The sequence below is a fragment of the Hydra viridissima genome, unplaced genomic scaffold (genome assembly GCF_058129835.1).
Source record: "Hydra viridissima isolate aposymbiotic clone 2 unplaced genomic scaffold, HvirCarnegie_v1 scaffold_1, whole genome shotgun sequence".
In the NCBI taxonomy this organism is placed as follows: Eukaryota; Metazoa; Cnidaria; class Hydrozoa; order Anthoathecata; family Hydridae; genus Hydra; species Hydra viridissima.
The window spans coordinates 32,856,464-32,876,442 of record NW_028324300.1 but is presented as its reverse complement, the minus strand read 5'-3'; the positions used below and the strand labels follow the sequence as shown (position 1 = coordinate 32,876,442).

Here is a 19,979-nt window from a genome sequence, read left to right as displayed (position 1 = left end):
TTTATAGCTGTTAAAAGGTTCTTAACAGCTACAAAAAGTATTTTTTCAAAAGAAATCAAAATCAAAGGGTTGGGATTTAACATTTAGACACTATTTTATAGCTCTAATTGAAATGAAAAAAAAAAAAAAAAATGTTTACATACATATATACAAGAAATCTTTTAACAACATCAATCATAGAAGTAAAGCACACAAAATTCGTAAAATATTCAAAATATAATAAAAAAAATACATAAACTTCAACAAACTATAAAATCTTTAAAAGGGAATTGGTAGAGTTTTGTTTTATCTACTTTCAAGAGAAATTTTCTCTGTTTTCTTATAAAAGGATCGTGATATAAATCCATAAATTCTACACACAAAAAAAAAATATACAAACGAGAATTAATAAAATTAATAAATAAATTAATGTCATTGATAGTATTTTAGTAACTAATCTCTCAACAAAATATTAGCGAAACATCTGTAGAACTTGTTAATTGATTAAGTACTGTTGCAGCCAATTGTAAGATGTTTGAGGGTCTAAAATAAATACAAATATCAAGAATAAATTTTCCTAAATTATATTAAATATGAACACACTGCCTAGTGCACTATTATTAGCGCTTCGAATAGCCCGTTAGTATTTGTGCATCGCATAATCTGTTTGTATAGGCGCTTCGCACACAATCTTAGTATTAGATTGTGTTACTAATAGTATGCAGCGCTTTAGTATATTTATACGTCACATATAAATAAAATTCCTCAAATGTTTTTGAAGCATTTTTTGAAATCAACTGAAGAGAAAAAAAAAAAAAACAGAAATATTTTTACCATGATTTATATCAATAAAATGTGTTTACATCTCCAGGTTTTCATAAATCATCACAGAAGGAGAAGGTGGAGAAATAAAGGGAACACATAATTTGTAGTAAATTTTTTCAAATTTAAATAAATTTTATTTACCTACTGCTATATATTACTATACTATGTGTCCTTTAATTGATCTAACACAGTGATGTACTGAATTAAGAGTATAAAAATATAAAACCAAAATTAGTTACAGAAGTTTGATAAATTTAATAATGATAAAGTTTAAAGCACTTCATTTGAGTTAAGTACGCTATTAAACGTGCTTGAGAAGAATATTCTCCTTATCTTTTGATTGTATAGAATTATTCAAAGAAATTAAATTAATATGACCAACCTTTAGGAATGTATTCACACCCTATCCATCCAGTATAGCCCAAATAGACTAGTAGTCTAAACACTTCTGGGTAATTTATATCTCCGGGACTGTCTGGCTCATTGCGGTCAGGAAATTGAGCGATTTGAATGTGACCTGCATACAACGAAAATAAAATCTCCCATAAGCGAAGTTTCAATATGTTACTGATTTGTTCGGCCAAAGTTTTGGTAGCCAGCCATGCCATTAGTTTTAAGAGTGTTATCACAGATAAAAAATAATAGAACTATGTATGGTGAAACTTCTGATCAGTTTAAATCTTTGCAGGCTTTTAAATTTGATGCTTAATGCTGTACCATGCTGCAAAATGTAAATAAAAGTTTTGTTGTTGTTAGGTAAAACTACTAAAAAAGGTGCAAAAAAGCAAAAAGTAAAAAAAGTTTGCTTATCAAAATTGCAGCAAAATATGAATGAACAATCTGACAAATAGAAAAATTTTTTGATGAAAAAGTTGTTGTAGTAGTAATGTTTTTATTATTTGAAAAAATAAATAAAAAAAATTAATGTGCTGTTTCACCACCTTTTTTCATTACTTAAAAAAAAATTGTTTTATTTGTAAATAAAATTTACAAAGAAAGCATTTATTATAAAATATGCTTTTAACAGGACTATTTTTATTTCAAAACATTAGGAAAAAATTTTTGAGATCCTTTTTAATTTTGCTATCTTCATGTTCTTTTAGTATCAATATAAAAAAAACAAATAACATGATCATATTATTAACATTTCATCCATGATAACAGCCTTTAGATTCAAGATTAACTTTTATAGCTCGTAAAACTATAATATTATAAATTATTTTATAAATTATTTTTCTAGAACAACAACCTTATTGTAAAAAAGAAGTGCATTAAAATTTTCTAACTTTTATTTTTTTTCAAAGCAGTAAATAAAAAAGCGACCAAAATTTTAATTTAGTTTTAAAAGTTTTAAGTAATTGGTATTTTTATCAAGTAATTTAATTTGTCTGTCTTTTATAAAAAATGTTATAGCCAAAAGTAAATAACTTTCTTGGTTCTGAAATAGCAAGTGAATTTATAATTTCACTCAAATATTTTAAAAAAATTTGTGTGAAATTAACTAATAATCCAGTTTATCAGAAAAGTTAATAAAAATTTTATCCTATCTAGTCCAAAACTAAATGAAGCATCGAACACAGGTGCTACAACTGACAGCTCCAGTTTTAGCACAAGAGAGAAAGCAAAAGAATTATCAGTTTTTGTGGCTTTCTCTAAAAATCTTTCTAAAAATCATAAGCAATAAAGTAGCACCAAGAATCCTCATGGGTTTTAACATTTGTCATTTAAGAACAAACCTAAAGAGTAATTATGAAACTAAAAGAAACTTTAACAACAACCAGGAAAAATGTACTTATTCAAATACAGTAAGAAATACTTTACTTTTAAAATATTTGGTGCAATAATAGCTATTGGAAAAGTGCTGTTGATTACCATCATCAAATTAAAAGGTAAAAACTGTTGAAAGAAAGAAAAGGTATTTGTGGTTGTATTAGAGTTATTTTTGTTTTTAATAGAGTAGATAATAGAACATAACCCAAATCAACCAATTCTCATGTTGCGCTTTGCTAAAGAATTTAATGATCCCATCTTGTTAGATCTGCCATTTCAATTATCATACAGATTGTTTGTCCAACAAGATGTGGCTCCTACCCATAATTATCTTTTTTAATGTCGTAGGATTTTTCAAAAAACATTTCATTAATAAAAAAAAATTAAATCAATACCTTGTTCATTTTTTATTCATACATATTCATGTAATGTTCATGTTAGATATTTTTATTACAAATTTTTGTTGCTTATGAGATAAAAAGTACATCAAAACCATCAAACAACAAAGTTATTTCATGATATTGAAAAATAAAATTTTAAAATCTTTGCAACAAAAAATAAAATTTGCTATAAATTTTAAAACTGTCTAAAGCTTTAAAAATTAGTAAACAAATATACCTATGTAAGGCTGGTAATCTGTAAGAGCTTGTATGACATTTCCATCAGTTTTCTGATGATGGTATAAATCCTAATAAATAAGAGCAACACAGAATATAATTCTAAAGCAATTAACAGAACACAGGTCAGATTTTAATTAATACAACCCTTATAACCAAGGCTTAAAATAAAAGCTTGCGAAATCACACAATTCAATCTTTTCAAAATAAAATTGTAAATAAAAAGTTTTAGGTTTCTTTAAAGAAGATAGTACAGAGCATCTTGTTATAAACTCACCAGTTGCAGCTTTACATTAGGGCAGTTAATTTTCTTCAAAATAGCAACAGCTTTAAGTAAAAAGAAAAAAAAGAAATTAACTTATCTAATATTACTTTAAGCAAACTAAAAGCATTCTTTATCAAAACTTTATAATCATTGATTTTATTAATGATAATCTATAAAAATAAGTTTTTAACAAATACTCTTGCTGCTGTATTTTTTAATACTTTGTTTTAAAAAAAGTTAAAATAACAAAACTTTTTTGATTCTAACATTTCTGAAACACTATTGGAAAAACATGCAGAGATATACCTGGTTTCTTAGCGACCATTTGACAGTCACAAATGATGATGTAGATGAAGTTTTACACAAAGTACAAAAACTTATCTTAGATTATCAAATTTTGTATATTTGATCAGCTTAGATATAAGAGTTGTAATACAGACTGTGCATTCAATGTCTTTAAAGAAGTTACTGTTTTTTATGTACTACTTTTTATTTATATTATTATAAAAAATATTCAAAATGTTATTTTAAAAAATGGTAGTTAAAACTTGCTTAAAAATCTCCAAACCAAATGGTAATGTGTTTATGTTGATAAACCTTTTATAAGAAATCTTTATAAAACATAAAAATATGAATATAATAATTTTATTTTCTATTTCTTTAGTTGTAAAAATTTTTACCTTGTTTTGTAGAAGTTAGAAAATAGTTCTCTACATTAGACAAGGGTTCAATGAGTACCATGATGCGCTCCTAAAAAAATTAGATTAAAATAAATTTATGAGAAAATAAAATAGCCTTACCATTGTCTGCAGTATATATAAAATTAACATTTAACTTTTTTTGAAAAGACTTCTGAAAAAGTTTAAAAACAGTATCATACCTTGCAATTAAATCAAGTTTTTGTAAACATAATTTAAGGCCCAAATATATGTGAAACTTGTTAATTCAATTACTTTAGAGATATTTTAAAAGCAATGAAGTATAACTAATTGTCAAAACATTTGTGAAATTTTATAATTCAATTTGTGATATTTTAAAAGCATGGGAAAGGCCAAAGAATCTTCAAATGAAATAAAGAAATTAGTTATAAAAGCTGTGAAAAAGAATGCATCTTACAGAAAGATTTCTGAACTTTATAATGCTTTAATACCAGTAATAAGTCACAATATTAAGAGATTTTGTCAGCACAATACTATTGAAAAAAATCCTTGCACTAGAAGACCTAAAGTTACAACAGAAAAGATTTATAGATTATTGGTAAAGTAGGGGAGAACCTTAATGAATGGGGCGATTATTGAATGGGACAAACTCAGATTCTTACAGAAGCATCGATGTAAGGATATTTAAATTCCTGTAACAAAGAATGATAGAAACAAGAATTCAACTAACCGACTCATCCATCCTATTGCTCTATGACCATAATGACAATGGATGTTATTGTGTTTTCGAATGTAAAAAGAAATTTTTAATGTTTTTTTTTTTCTGATTTTGCAGCAATTTTTGAAGTTATGGAAAATAAAATTCCATGCTTAAATAGATAGCAGTCTCTAGTACTACAGTGAGTAAAACATTCAAGCTTAATTAATGGTGTTTTTGGTGTGACTAATCATTAATTAATGGGCATTTTTTACACACTTTTATATTGCAATATTTTACTTAAATAAAAATAACTAATTTTAATATTCTAAAATGAGAAAGTTCTACTTTGATTGAAATTTAATTAGAGTTAAAATGTTTAAAGTTAAAAACTTTTTTTGTGTGGTCTTTATGTATGTATCTACATATTTAACTACATTTACAATTAATAAACTAATTTGAAAAATGATTGAATTAAATACGTTTATTTTTAATTCTTTTATGTTTGTTTCATTCAATGAGACAAACATAAAAGAATTAAAAATAAACGTATAAACTTTAATGAATGGGACAAATGTCATGCTCCAATAAAACTCTCTTTTTACCAATAGCCAAATGCAAATCCAATTTTTTTGTTTTACTATATCATTGAGCAAAAGTCGGTGGTTATCAAACATATTTAAATATACAGTACAATCTCTCTAATTCGAATCTCTTTAATTCGAAAATCTCTGTAACTCGACTCAATGTAAAGTCACCGTGAAATGCGCTTAAGAAGCTCTTTTGTTTAACTTTCTATAATTCGAATCTCTATAATTCGAAAACCTCCCTAATTCGATTGGATTTTTGGAAATTGATTGGATTGAGTATCTCTCTGTAAATTGATTTTTTTATTTTCTGAAGTGTAAAAAGCTCGTTAACCATTGAGTTCTTTTTTCAAATTTCGAATGTTTTGAGTTTTTGAAAAACGATTAACGTGAACTATTATCTTTTGTTTAAAAAACATCATGGCATCAAAGAGACCGCATAAAGAAACCAATTTAAAGCGGAAACACAATGTTCTACTGGAATTGGAGAAAGGAAAAACAAATAGAGGTTTTCGAAAATCTTTGATATTCCACCAAGCATTCTTTTAACCTGTAAAAAGAATAAAGATAAATTATTTGACGCTTTTCGTCAAGGAAATTTGGCTAAACGGATGCAGGTTGATACTTATTATCATGTTAACAAAGCTGTACTTAAATGTTTCAAACAAATGAGCTTATATTCAAAAAAGGCGATCTACATTTACTGACTTTTTTTTTTTAATAAAAAAGTTTAAAACACATAATCTCTATTGCATTTAGGCCTAAGAATCACTATTTGTTTGTTTTTTTCATTTCTATTTGTAATTTGACCAAAATATTTGAAAAAAAATCATCTTTCTATAATTCGAAAATCTCTCTAATTCGAACTTTTATTTTTCCCCATGAAGTTCGAATTAGAGAGATTGTAGTGTATATATTAAACAATTTTATCTACGTTTAAAAAGCATTTTACAAAAACTGTCCCATTCATTAAGGTTTTCCCCTATTCTAAGAAAGATCCTCACAAGACTGCTGTTAAACTTAATACAATTATGTGTCAGTTTTATGGCACAAACTCTCGCATTGATAAAACTAAAGATTGATTACATCAAAATAATCAGTATGGCCATTTCTCAGTTAATTATACTTAAGATATCTGCAAGAAATTTGCAAGTAAAAATGAAAATAAAATTTGAAACAGATCATATTTAGTTATTAGTTGGACAGTTAATGACTGGTCAAAAGTCCTATTCTCTAAAAAATTAGAGATTCTGCTTTTCAGTAGTAATGGAATTACATATACCAAACGTCCAGTTGGAAACAGACTCAATCCAAAATATCAGTTACCTACTGCTCACCATGGCAGAGGAAATGTTATGTTTTAGAGATCTTTTAGCCATAACAATATGGGTTCCATTCATCACATAGAAGGTATTTTGGACCAGAGAGTTTATTTAGCCATCATGAAGAATGTTATGCTGCAAGATGTAAAGGATAAATTGACTCACAAATGGATCTTACAAAAAGATAATGATCCAAAGGATTGTGCTGGATCTGTTAAAGACTATTTTAAATCACAAAAAGTTAAAGTTCTTGAATGGCCCTCACAAAGCCAGATGTAAATCCTATTGAGCATATTTGGGAGTACATCGATTGGCAATTAATTGGCAGAAAACCAACCAAAAAAGACCATCTATTTGCTTTGATTAAAGAATGTTGGTAAGACATTCTTCAGGATGTTCTCATTAGATGAGTTGATTCAATGTCTCGTCATTGTGATGCTGTTTTCTATTATGAATTGAATTAATATAAAGAGCATTTGGTAAAAATCCAGCTGATTTGAGAAAGTTTGTAAAAAGTTCACAGTAATCAATAAACCAATTATGTTTTAATATATAGATTGATTTGTTTTTTACATAAAAAATATTTACTTATTCTTATTTTAAATTTCTCATAGATTTCAAACATTTAAACTAATTGGAACAAAGAGCTTTTATATGTTGCAAAAGTCCATAAATAGTAGAACTGATACCCAGAAACTCATCTAAAAACCATAGCTTTTGGGGTTTTACTCAGATTCTTATCTTATTAACTTTAAAACTAATTAAATTAATTTAGGAAAACAATTAACCTTCTTAATTATGATTACAGTATTAAATTGATAGTGAAACACATAGGAATATATTTTTTAATTTTAGATACAACATTATATGCACCAAATACACCAATATTTGATATGTTGTCTTTTAAGCTTCACTAGTGAAGCTTAAAAGACAACAAATTTGGATGACAAATAAGCACATGTTCTTTTCACACAAATATTTTTACTTATGAGTAAGTGGGTGAATATTCTAGCTTACTATAAATTTATATTTTCTATATCCATATAGAAAATGTAAATCTAGGGTTGACTAAAATAAATGTAAATATTTTTGTTTTTACTAAATCATTCTTGCAAAACCGTTATCGATTTTGAAACAAGAAATAGAGAAAATAAAACTGCTAATCCTGATAATGGATACAATTCTCAACTTGCTTTGAGAGTAACTAGGGCAGGGTGCGACAAATTGATGAATGTGCGAACGTCTGCTTAAAAAAAGACAGAAAAACGAACGTTACGTTCCTTTACTTTTCCTAACACAAATGTTGGCAGTTGCTTAAAATTTTTCAAAACGAACGCATTACTTCAGGCACTTTTTCAAAATTATTAAGCGATTGATCATTTTTTATTCATTATAAAAAACACGTAATTGCAATAAAAAACAATTAATTACGAAAATTTTAAATGCATTTTCAAAGACTTTAATAGAAACCACGCTAAAACTAATTTCTTTACTGGAACGAAGAAAGTAATTATGTTTGAGCATGGTTTTTGCATGCATTTACAAAAGCATTCAAAATTTTACTAAAAATGACTGCATTTGCAATTACTTTAAAAAAAAACCATGCTTAAACTTAATGATAGCTTTCTTCAATAGCCTGCTTTTTTTTTTTTTTTCTTATTTTCCTTAAAGTGAAGTAATGTTTGTTTGCATATTTAAAAACTTCTAAAAGTTTTTAAAATAACTTTCAAGTTTTACTAAAAAATACATTATCTTTTAGAATATATAAAGTTATTATGTTTATCATAATTTTAATTTTTTTTATTGTGCGTTTAACAACACCAATAATATGATATTTTTAATAACTTATAATTAAATACTTAATATACTATTATTTTTAAAGTTTTTAAGAAAATATCAAAACAACTAAGCATCTTTTCGATGTTAAAGAAAGATGGTACAGAGGAGCGTAGCATTAAACGTAAAGGAGAAGAAGAGAGAGAAACTAAGCATATGAAAAAAAAGTGCATTGATTTGGATTGTGCAATGACTTTGGGAAAATTGAATAAATGGCCAAAAGATATTCAATTTATGTTTTGGAACACCGTAGATGGATTGCCGCCAAGCAATAAAAAACACGGGCAACAACTAAGCTGGATTCATATTGACAAATCAAATGAGTGTTTCTCTTGTTGGGTTTGCCAAAAGTATCCAAATATTAGCAATGCAACCAATTCAGTGACAATGAGATGTAAATTTTGGAAAAGAACATACTTGTTACGCCACAATAAAGATGATGGGCATAAAGCCTGTATTTCTAAATATCGAGAGAACCTTCATAATATAGCTCCAAGTCTTGAGAAAACTGTAACGACATCAGTTTTAAGAACTACTGAGAATAATCAAAAAGAAATGAACAGACTTTTTCGGATATCGTATTTTGTTGTTAAAGAGGATCTTGCATTTCAAAAATTTCCTTAGCTGTGTGAGCTACAAAAGCTATATGGAATTAAGTTGGGCAAGAACTACTTAAGTGACAAAGCTTGCAAAAACTTTATTTCGTCAATTTTGTCTGACTTAAAATGCGACTTAAGTTTAGACGTATCAAATGCTCGTTTTATTGCAATTTTATCTGACGGTTCTACTAAAAAGAGTATTAGTGAACAAGAAACAGTTTTTTAAGGTTTGTTAAAAATGGTAATCCAATAACTATATTTGCTGGTATTAACTCACCACTGACAGTTGATGCCGATGGAATATTAAATGCAATAGAATTAGTTTTAAAAAGTTTAACAACAGACAAAATGAATCAAGATTTATATTTAAACAATATCTATGCAAAAACTGTAAATGTTAACTTTGATGGTGCATCTGTAATGTCTGGCAATAAAGCTGGGGTTCAAACTAAAATGGGAAATAAAAACCCCAGTATAGTATATACCCACTGCATGGCACATAGATTAGAACTTTCTGTGTTATACTCAATAAAGTTTGATATTTATTTAAAGAAGTTTGATGATAACATCAATAGTTTGTTTTGTTTTTACTATTTATCATCGCAGCGAAGAAAAGAACTGAAAGAAATAGCTTCTTTTTTAGATGAAGAGTTTAAACAGCTTGGGAGATTGAAAAATATTTGTTGGTTAGCAAGCCGGGAAAGGGCGTTAACATTAATTGAAACTGACTATAAAGTTATTATTTATGATTTAGAAACCAAGGCAAACGAGAAAGACGAAACTGCACAGAAAGCTAAAGGATTTTAAAGGAGAAAGCCATGATTTCAATTAAGAGCCATTAAAATCTTTAACCACAATCTTTGATTGTCGAAACTGGCCAAAATCCTTTACAGGTTTGCTAGAGACAAAAAAATGGGGATTTAATGAAATAAAAAGTGTTTGCAACTTTTATGAGAATAATAATTTGATGAGCAGAGAAACTTCTAACTTATGTGTATTGCAGTGGTCTTTATTCAGGGAGAAAGTCTCTAAACTAAGGACAAATTTACTGTTGAGCATTTATAGAGATATCTTGTTGGAAAATGAACCTGAATTGGCAAGTATAAATATCTTGTTAGAGATTATGCTAACTTTCAGTGCTTCAACGGCATGTTGTGAACGCAGTTTTTCTTGCATGAACTTACAAAAAAATATTTTGCGAACTTCATTAAATGACAAAACCTTAGAAGATATTATGCGTATAAAGTTTGATGGCCAGTTAATTGAGGACTTTTTGCCCCAAAAACATGTCAAAAATTGGATTGACGCAGCAGTTGGTATTAGACTTTTGGATGGCCATAAATTAAAAAGTTATTAGCTAGAATAAAAATTCATTAATATAAAACTCACTTATTTGACATGTATCTCTTAAATTAGATGTTCGTCAATAATTTAAGATATGAATGCCAACGTCTATTAAAAAAAAACGATTTGTCGCACCCTGTAGGGTAACTAATTTGGTACGAGAGCTCTAAAAAACTAATTTGAGTTCTAAAACAAGTATTTATAGGTCCTAGAACATTTATATTTGGGTTGTAAAAAAATTTTTTTAAGGTATAAAACAATTAAAGTTTACTTAGCAGAATAACAGTTTACCGGTTCAAGTCTCTGTGAAGCATAAGTTAAATTTTCAATGAATGTTTCAGTGAATGTGGATTTTGTTTCCTCAGTTATTTCAACACCTTCGGGATATTTGCCTGCCATAATATGCAATCTAATATTTATAACAATATTTGTCATAACAAGATTTATTTGCAAGAATCAAAATCAAAGTAAAAAATGATTAAATCCATAAAAACTTAATAATTTAATTTAAACTTTACTTGATTTTATCAGCTTATTTAAAAAACTAAAGTTTTTAACAATCGTAATAAATAAAGTTTGTTGTTACTTATTTAACTTGGAACTTTTAGTACAATATAAGGCATACTGTCTGACAAATGGAATCATATAGGTCTGAGGCCCAGCAACATCATAAGCAAACTAATTGTGACAGACTTGTTCTTCAGGGGCCCCAGTCAAGTTCATGTAGTGGGAAAAAGATGTCACTAATTAGCAAATCACCATAGATGATTTGCTAATTAGGGACATCTGAATAAAATTCAAACATACAAAGAAAATCAAATAACTAAATTTAAAAAAAGAAAATATTAGAGATCTCCTTAAAGGGGCAACTTCAGGGGAAATGTCAAGTATCAAGAATCTTCCTAAACAATGCTAACAATTCTCATTGAATAAAGTTTTGTTTACCTCTTGCATTTCAATGCATTACAGTATTGTATAGATAGTTCAAGACACTGTTTGAACTCCTCATTACGTTTTGGGATAGCTGCAATTCCATTGTTTTGGCCTAAAAAATTAAAAAAAGAATGGTAATGTCTAAAAGAACATTACCTATGTAAAATCAGCCTAAAAATGAGCATATTTAGAAAATACAAAAATTAAAATTAAAACAAAAAAATATTTACTAAAACTATTTTACATCTAAAGTTTATAGGAGTAAAGTAAATATACTCATGAGGTATTGGAAACAAGGAATTTTTTTATAATACATATATTATTAACAATAGTAAGTAAAAAGCACTGCAAAAAAATTTGTTTTTGTAGATTGAAATAAACAATTTTTTAGGTAAAAAAAAATATTAGCATTAATAATTTGGAAATAATAACACCCTATAAATAAAATTTCAGACAAATTTTAATTGCATTTATTATGTAATTTATTTCATGCACACAAAAAGCCTTTATACTTATTTGAAAGAGGATTTTATAATTTATTTAAATTTAATTTAATTAAGTTAAAAATATTATTTAAACATTGAAAATAAAATGGTCAAAGTAAAGGACCTTGAAAAAATTATGGAAATTTTTTTTAAAAAAAATTGAGAAAAAGGTAAAGCGTTTGTTACTGAGCAGTTTATGGAATGGGGTTTACCCAGATCAACTTCTTACGACAAAATCATAATATTGGAGAATGGATCTCTAAAAAGAAAAGTTGGAAGTGGTCGAATTGCTAAGGTAGCTAATAAAGAAAATATTCCAAAGATTGCTGGATTTTTTAAAAGTTTTTAACTGTAGTCAAACTCGAATTTCCCAAGTATTAAAAACAATGACTAACATTTGAACTTTCAAAAAAACAAATCATCCAGATCGTAGCCATTAGCAGAAGAAAGCTATGCGTCTTAAATGTCGTAAATTGTACGAAAATTATAAAAACTTGGATTTTGTTGTGGATGATGAAAGCTATTTTACCTTAAACAATAGCACATTAGCTGGTAATGATAGGTTTTATGCCGCTGATCCTTCTCAATGTTCTGACCAAGTAAGATACAATTTGCATAAAAAGTATGAGGACAAGCTCTTAGTTTCTTGTTGCATCAGTCCCCATGGAATAAGCCCTCTTTATATTCATCACAGTAAGCAGGCAATCAACCAGTACACTTATAAAGAGATACTAGAAAAAACTTTACTTCCTCTAGTATCAGAATATTATAAAAAAGACAAAAAGCTTATCTTCTGGCCTGATCTAGCTCGATCACATTACGCAAAGTCGGTCATCGACTTTTTAAAATTGAAAAAAGTCAAAGTTGTACCCAAAGATATAAACCCAGCTAATGTTCCAGAAGCAAGACCAATTGAAAACTTTTGAGGTGATTTAAAACAGCTAGTGTACGAGAATAATTGGAGAGCTCAGAATTTGGAAGATCTTGAAGCAAGAATTAGATATTTTTATTCAAAGATTAATAAAGAAATTTTCCTTACTCAAATAAAACATCATTCAAAAAAACCTTATAATATTTCTAAATATGGTATTTGAAATAACTATTTTAATATATTTGTAAACTACGTATACTAACATATTAACAGTTGAAATATTAAATAATAAAACTTATTAGTTCTTAAAATATTAGTTTTTAAATTTTGTCCAAAATTTTATTTATGAGGTGTTACATTAGTTTTTAGGATTTTCAAAAGATTTTTTATGCGCTTCATTATATTTTAACAAAGTAAAGTTTTAAATATTACAAGTTCAATATTAAAGGTTTAATATTACTTTATACTGGAGTTAAGGTCAAAATGGACTTGTTTTTTCAATTGTAACTACAATATTGGGTTATTACCCAAGTAAGCTTTTCATTCATATTTATTTCCACTGCCTAAAATATTATTTATAGAAATAATTGTTCAAGTTAAGAGTAATCCATTTTTGTTTATATATTCAAAATATTGACATGTTACTTTTTTTCAATCAAATTTTATAAATTCAAATTTATAAAATTTTTCTTTCAGCAGCATCTCTGACGTCTAATTTATTGGCAACATTTTGCTGGAACTAATACAATAGTTTGGACATCAGAGACAGGGTGGCTGAATTGTAGGGCAAACAACTAACAGTCACTTCAATCACATGCTCAAATAATCCTGCTTTAAAAAAGTAAGATTTTTTTCTTGTATTTCAAATAGGTACCTGACTTTATTTGGGAAAAATAAAGGTAGTCATGGCTACTATTATTTATGACTATTAATTGAAAAACATAAAAAGTTGACTCCCATTTCTTCCCCTGGAGTTTTCAAGTGGATAAAGCTTTAAACATTCAGACTAATTTAGAGAAAGAAGATAAAAACAACTTTTTTGTAAACATGTGGATGCTCTCTTCATTAAAAAAAATTTAAAAAGACCATGGTTTTCTGCTAAGGAGAATGTGTGGATCAGGTGTCCTACAATTTTTTTAAACAAAATTATTTCCAGGACAAAATCCAAAAAATATAAGAACTTCTGGTAGAGAAAGCAACATGATTATTAAGGTAAAGATTAGCTTTGTATATTTTTACAAACATTTTATGCTTAAGTCAAAATTGTCAAAAACTACGATACTTTCAGTTTTCAAAAAATGTTTTACCAGCTTGAAAAAGTAATCTTTGTTTATTTGAAGAAAAACTACGTAAAGTATCATAAATGTAAGCAACATTCCATACACTAACAAATAATACAAAAAATACGTAATTGCTGAGAGATATTAAAGACTTCATTTTTCCAGAATGTTTTACAGTAATTAAACAAATAGTACAAAAAGAAAGACAAAAATGAACCTAGAATTATGATTTATGTAGAACTTTGATCTATAGATTATGGTGGTTTATTCCATCTGCAAGAATTTCAAAACTTTTGTTGTAAAACTAATCATTGATTGGTCAAATCATTGATTCTGAAATTTATACCTGTAAATGTGTGTCAATTGGTAAACATAACCTAAATGACAATTTTATATTCTGGCCAGACCTGGTACAATTCAATTAAGATTACAGATTGGTTGACTGTAAAAAACATCCTTTTTGTCCCAAAAAAAACGTAACTCACCAAATATTCCCAAAGTAAGACCAATTGAAATTTTTGGTAAAGAGTTCCATTGAATAAAAAGTTGTATAAAGAAATTTAAAGTCAACAAACTATATTACAATATTGCTGAGTTAGCAATATATAATTAGAATAGCAATATTTGAACTAAAGCATATGCCTTAATAATTTGCTGATACTTCTAAAAATTTCTAACTATAATTCAGTAAATGATTATATATATATATATATATATATATATATATATATATATATATATATATATATATATATATATATATATATATATATATATATTAGGGCTGTCCAAAAAAAATTTTTTTTTCAGATTTGATTGCATAGTTGTTTATTTTGTGCCATTTGACATAGTAATTAACTGTGCAAAAAATCTTTCCAATCAGATAATGTTTAGGGGGTGCTCAATGACCATAAAGTTTTACGAAAAATGTGAAAAACATGGAAAAAGTAACAAAGTTCCACAAATTTCTAAAACCCGGTTAATTAGATTTTTCAGATTTGATCAGTTTTAATTATCTCTAAATATTAAATTCTGAATACAAATTACAATCCACACCCACTTTAGACTGGTTTATTAGCAGAGAAATTAATGAAATAAAATACTGCAATACGACTAAAGTTCTGCGGTTTTTGTTATATCAGAATTTTTCCAAAATAAAACACTAGGATTTTTGACTCTTTGTCATTGATTAAAATACGAATTATAAACAAAAAAACATATGAGCAATTAACATTTAATTATCGTAATGTTATAGTTCGTGCAATGTTAATGCTAGCGAGGACTATAACTCTTCAGAGTACACTTTCTGGCATCTGGCACTCGCTTTCTGTGATCCTCAACCACCTGAATTAACCTCTGCATTTCAGATTCATTCCTTGTAATCGATTCATTAAACATCGACATTAAAGCCACAGATCGTTCGGCAGCATCATTTACAACTTTCAATGAATATACTAAATTTTTTCCTTCTTGGTATTCTGGGGAATCATTCCAGGTAGCTGGATCGTTGTTGAACAGAAAATCAATATCAACCTTCATTGACCGCAACGCACTTGCTGAAACTGATGTCACCAGCATGTCCAGAGATTTCTTCTCTAGACTTTCAATGTTCTTTAATTTGATCAACCTTTCAGACCAGTTCTCACCGTGAAATTTCATGTTGGAAATCATTTTTCGCTTCTCTTCCGTTTGAAGTTTGTTTGAAAACAAAGCTAGTGGGACCAATTCTGGTGAAAGGTACCACAAATGGTTTTGAAAGTTCTTGACTGCTGCTTCGGAAATCGTTTTATTCACAACTGCAAACTGCTTAAGTTGCTGAAACAGAAACAAGTCATTAACTGGAGCATCGCTGGCATTTGTGCATGATATCCAAGATTTTACATAAACCAGACTAGCAAATAAGCAAAATTCACAGAGATTTTTTTCCTCTTTTGTGGTCAACTTGAACTCTTCACGAAATAAATAAATCTTAAAACAATAAATAACCTTGGCCATCCAGCGAGCCATGTGATAAGCACCAGGGATCTTGAAATGATAATTTTTCTCTTCTTGATCAGGCAGTTTTCCAAGTATTAACAGACAGAGATCCATGATTTCTTTGTAGTCATCCCTTGGCATTTTAACATGCAGGTTTTCTTTGAGGAATGCAATCACTTCATTTTGCAGTTCTTGCACCAGGGGTATTTTCATTCGAATGTCATCCAGAGGTTTAAAATTTCCTTGATTAACTTTGGGCCAATATTGCTGAAATCTCTGGAAAAGAGGTATGTTGGGACCAGATGATGGTCCAAATAGTGATCCAAACACTCCTGCTACTATGATCTCATGAACATGGTGTCTGCAAGCGAAATATAACAAATTTCTACCTATATGTTTCTCTAGAACTACACATGCACCATTTTTGGAGCCAGTGTTAGAGGCTGTAGTATCAAAACTCATTCCAATAACATCACCAATTATGTCCCAGAAATTAAGCAGATGAATAACTGCTTTTGCTTGGGCTTCTCCAGTTCCAGCTGATAGTTTTGCTATTCCAAGTATTTTGTCAACATTGTGACCTGTCACACCTACAGATAGCCGGTCAACATTTGCTTTAGGGGCTGCAGAATTTGTACAATCTATCATCAGTTTGCCATCCCAGTGGACGATTAATGGTGGTTTGTCCAAATCGCAGAATTCAGTTTGAACAGTAGCTTCAGTATTTGATCGATGATAGGTTCGTTTTCTACGGACTGTAGAATGTGACAATGATCCATCATCGAGGTTCTGTCCACCAGCCCTTGCAATTGCTGCTGCTAGTATAGTAAATTTTGTGTCAGATAGATTAATTCTGTCTAATGTTGATGAAACATCAGGCGAGTCAAGAATTGTATCTAAGATACATTGTTGTTTTGGAGTACTTGCTAAACTTGATTCAGCTGACCCTGAAGAACTTGCTTTACTGACTTGTTGTCTGTAATAAACAGGGATTTCTATCTCAAAATCTCTAACAACCATTTTGTCATTATCAACAGCATCATTATCGTTGTCATCACTATAACTTTCGTCATGTAAAGGTTCAATAACAGGAACTATTGCACTCGCACCAGATTGTCTTTGCTCTTCTTTTAGCTTTCGTTCTCTCTCTGCTTGTTTCCTTGCTTCTTTTCTTTCTTCTAATTTTGAAAGTTCTTTGTCCTCTCCAAACATCACCATTTTTCTCTGACATCTCTGATCCAATAAAAATTCTTTATCTTCTTCAATTCTGATCATGGTTTCAGCATCCTTGTGGGCAATGTCAAAAAGTAGGCCAATGGTGTCTGTAAATGATTTCTCTCTCGATTTCTGAGAATCTGACAATCTGGATTTATTTTTTTTTATTAATTTAAATTCCTGGACTAAAGTTTTCAACTTTAAGACTACATTCGGATGAAATGCTGTCGGAATACGGGCTTTATTCCAAATAATAATCAGTTCATCAACAGTTGTTTTAAGACTTTCAGGCACTGACTTTTTGGTTGAATTAAGATGATAAAAAAATGTTTTTAAAACATCAGATGTTAAGGGAAGAACTTTATCTGGAAGATTTGGCTCTGGTTGTCCAATTAAAAAGATTTTGGTTTGAAGTCGTGTAGAGATAGCAACACGAGATGATGCTGCCATTTCAATGATAACTGAAATATTATGAGAAAATCAAAACTCAATACCATATTATACAAACTTATCATTCAGTTGTTGGTTTATGCAGCTGCAGCAATATATTATAATAATTATTACTAAAGAAATTAAATAAATATTTTCAAATTAGAAATTATTATTATCTGCACTTAATAACAAACAATACACTACCAGACTACCATGCTAGTTTTCTGTAATAGGTTACTAAGGTTAGGTACTATCAAAATATTAATACATTTGTTGTCAAACTGAAATTCCAAATAAAAATAATATTTATACTTGTAAACCTTTTTATTCTGTTTGAACAAATTCTAAATTGAGTTAAATAATAGTATTAAAATTATGAATACAAATTTTAACAAAATGATATAAACACAGTTGTTTTAAACACTAGCAGACATTTTTTAGTCTGGTGCCCTGATGACAGTTAATCTGCTGCACTTTAATTAATCTATATAGCACGCAATCAGACAATATTTCAGTGGAAAAAATCTAACTAACCAGGTTCTAGAAATTTTTGGAACTTTGGAACTTTTTACACGTTTTTGACGTTTTTCGTAAAACTTTATGGTCATTGAGCACCCCCTAAACATTATCTGATTGGAAAGATTTTTTCCACAGTCAATTACTATGTCAAATGGCACAAAATAAACAACTATGCATTCAAATCCGAGAAAAAAATTTTTTTCCTGTGTTCACATGAACAGCCCTAATATATATATATATATAATCAACAGACATAATTTTATGCAATATTATTAATTTTAGTGCTAATTTAATTATTCATTTTCTTAAGTCACTTTTAAAATTTAATAATTTATAACACAACTTTAACCACATATTTTTATAGACAGAGAAACACAACCAATCCCACCAAAGAAAAATCAAAACTTTCTTCTCAGAAAGTCAATAACCACTTTAAAACTCTCCCTAAGTCTCAAGCCTTACATAAATAGAAAGTTAAAATAAGAAAGGGTTGGTTATTTTATTGTTTCAGAAGAATAGCAATCCTTTATAAAAAAACTTATCTGGCTGAGACAATACAAGACTAAAAACATTGCACAGGTTTAAAACCAAATGTTTTCTTGTTTACAAGAAAAAGTTTATTATAAAAATGGCTTTCTTTTTATTATTGTTGATAAAAGATGTAACATACTGTTTGATTAACAGATGATCAAACAGCTACAATAGACAAGAATCAATAAAAAAAAAAAAAAAAAAAAAAAAAAACAAACAAATATCAGAAAGTTCAGCTCACCACAAAAAAAGTTCATTTGAACTTGTTTAAGTTTGGTGCTTTCTTGAGCAGCAATCAATTCAGGTAGAGCATAGTCATAAATATGGGTTGTACATTCAACTCCTTTAAAACCTACATTTAAATAGAAAATAAATAAATAAATAAATAAAAACAACACATTGTAAAGAAAAGGTTTGTTTTAGTGATATAATTTACAAGTCATTGACTGAAGCTGATTTTTTTTTTAATGTAAATTATAGACATTTATATTATAACCATTTTATTGTTAGACATATAACGCTACCTAAATACATTTAAACTTTAAAAGAATGTGTATACAGTGGCAGAGATGACTAATTAGATCCTGATTTAGATAAATTTTGAGTGTAAATAACATTTTAAAAACATAATTAGTACTAAATATGAGAAAGTTTGGATGGCTGATTGCTATCCAAACTATCTTCATATAAAGTTTGAGTTTAATCTTTTCTAAATTATCCTCATATAAAGTTTGAGCAAATAAGAACACAGCAACAACAATTTAAGAAGTTTAAATGATGATTATCAGAGTCCAATAAACAGATTTATTTAAAAGACATAAAAAAGTACCTGCAGCTTGTGCAGCCGCATAGCGTTTCGGAATACCTAAAATCTCAGGAAAAAGAAATGATAAACTTGCAGAAAATTTTAATGGTTTTATTTTCTCAACAGTTTTAGTTTCCATAATAAAGTTATTCCAAACTGAACTTAAAAAAGTTCTTAAACACTAAGGAATTGCACTGAGGTAATACTTTTAGCAGACTAGATCTAGATCGTTCAAAATGTTTTCCTTTTTGCATGAGGCTTTTGAATTCATAAGTTGTTTGTTCAGTTTAGACGGGTTTTGAAAACGACGACGGGTTTAGAAAAACTTTGGGTACGAGTTTTACTTTTTTTAATATCATCCTTGGGTTGGTAATTGTAACACCTAGCGAGCGCTATCATAGCTTTAGATAATGAATTAGCAATTATAGAGT

General features: G+C 28.3%; 2 protein-coding genes and 1 pseudogene across 4 annotated transcripts; 1 reads left to right on the top strand and 2 right to left on the bottom strand.

The window, feature by feature from the left end:
• Positions 1 to 134: 134 nt before the first annotated feature.
• LOC149894602 (putative hydroxypyruvate isomerase) lies at positions 135 to 19,854 on the bottom strand. Of its 2 annotated transcripts, XM_090095598.1 has the most exons (9): positions 19,573 to 19,849; positions 18,985 to 19,095; positions 11,446 to 11,545; positions 10,792 to 10,909; positions 4,137 to 4,206; positions 3,469 to 3,518; positions 3,193 to 3,262; positions 1,187 to 1,321; positions 135 to 522 (listed from the first exon to the last, which is right to left on the bottom strand). In XM_090095598.1, exons 1-9 carry the CDS (start codon positions 19,685 to 19,687, stop codon positions 476 to 478), a joined length of 816 nt encoding a protein of 271 aa, XP_089951724.1. In that variant the 5' UTR covers positions 19,688 to 19,849; the 3' UTR covers positions 135 to 475. The 2 variants fall into 2 exon arrangements, with proteins under 2 accessions (XP_089951724.1, XP_089951727.1); XM_090095601.1 differs by lacking the exon at positions 135 to 522 and having other exon boundaries at positions 1,187 to 1,525; positions 19,573 to 19,854.
• On the top strand, positions 6,785 to 10,513 carry LOC149894604 (zinc finger protein 862-like; annotated as a pseudogene).
• LOC149894603 (uncharacterized) lies at positions 15,198 to 17,979 on the bottom strand. 2 transcript variants are annotated; one of them, XM_090095586.1, is made up of 2 exons: positions 16,056 to 17,979; positions 15,198 to 15,884 (listed from the first exon to the last, which is right to left on the bottom strand). In XM_090095586.1, the coding sequence occupies exons 1-2, from the start codon at positions 17,709 to 17,711 to the stop codon at positions 15,342 to 15,344; spliced, it is 2,199 nt and encodes a 732-aa protein (XP_089951712.1). In that variant the 5' UTR covers positions 17,712 to 17,979; the 3' UTR covers positions 15,198 to 15,341. The 2 variants fall into 2 exon arrangements, with proteins under 2 accessions (XP_089951712.1, XP_089951701.1); XM_090095575.1 differs by having other exon boundaries at positions 15,198 to 17,979.
• Positions 19,855 to 19,979: the final 125 nt, after the last annotated feature.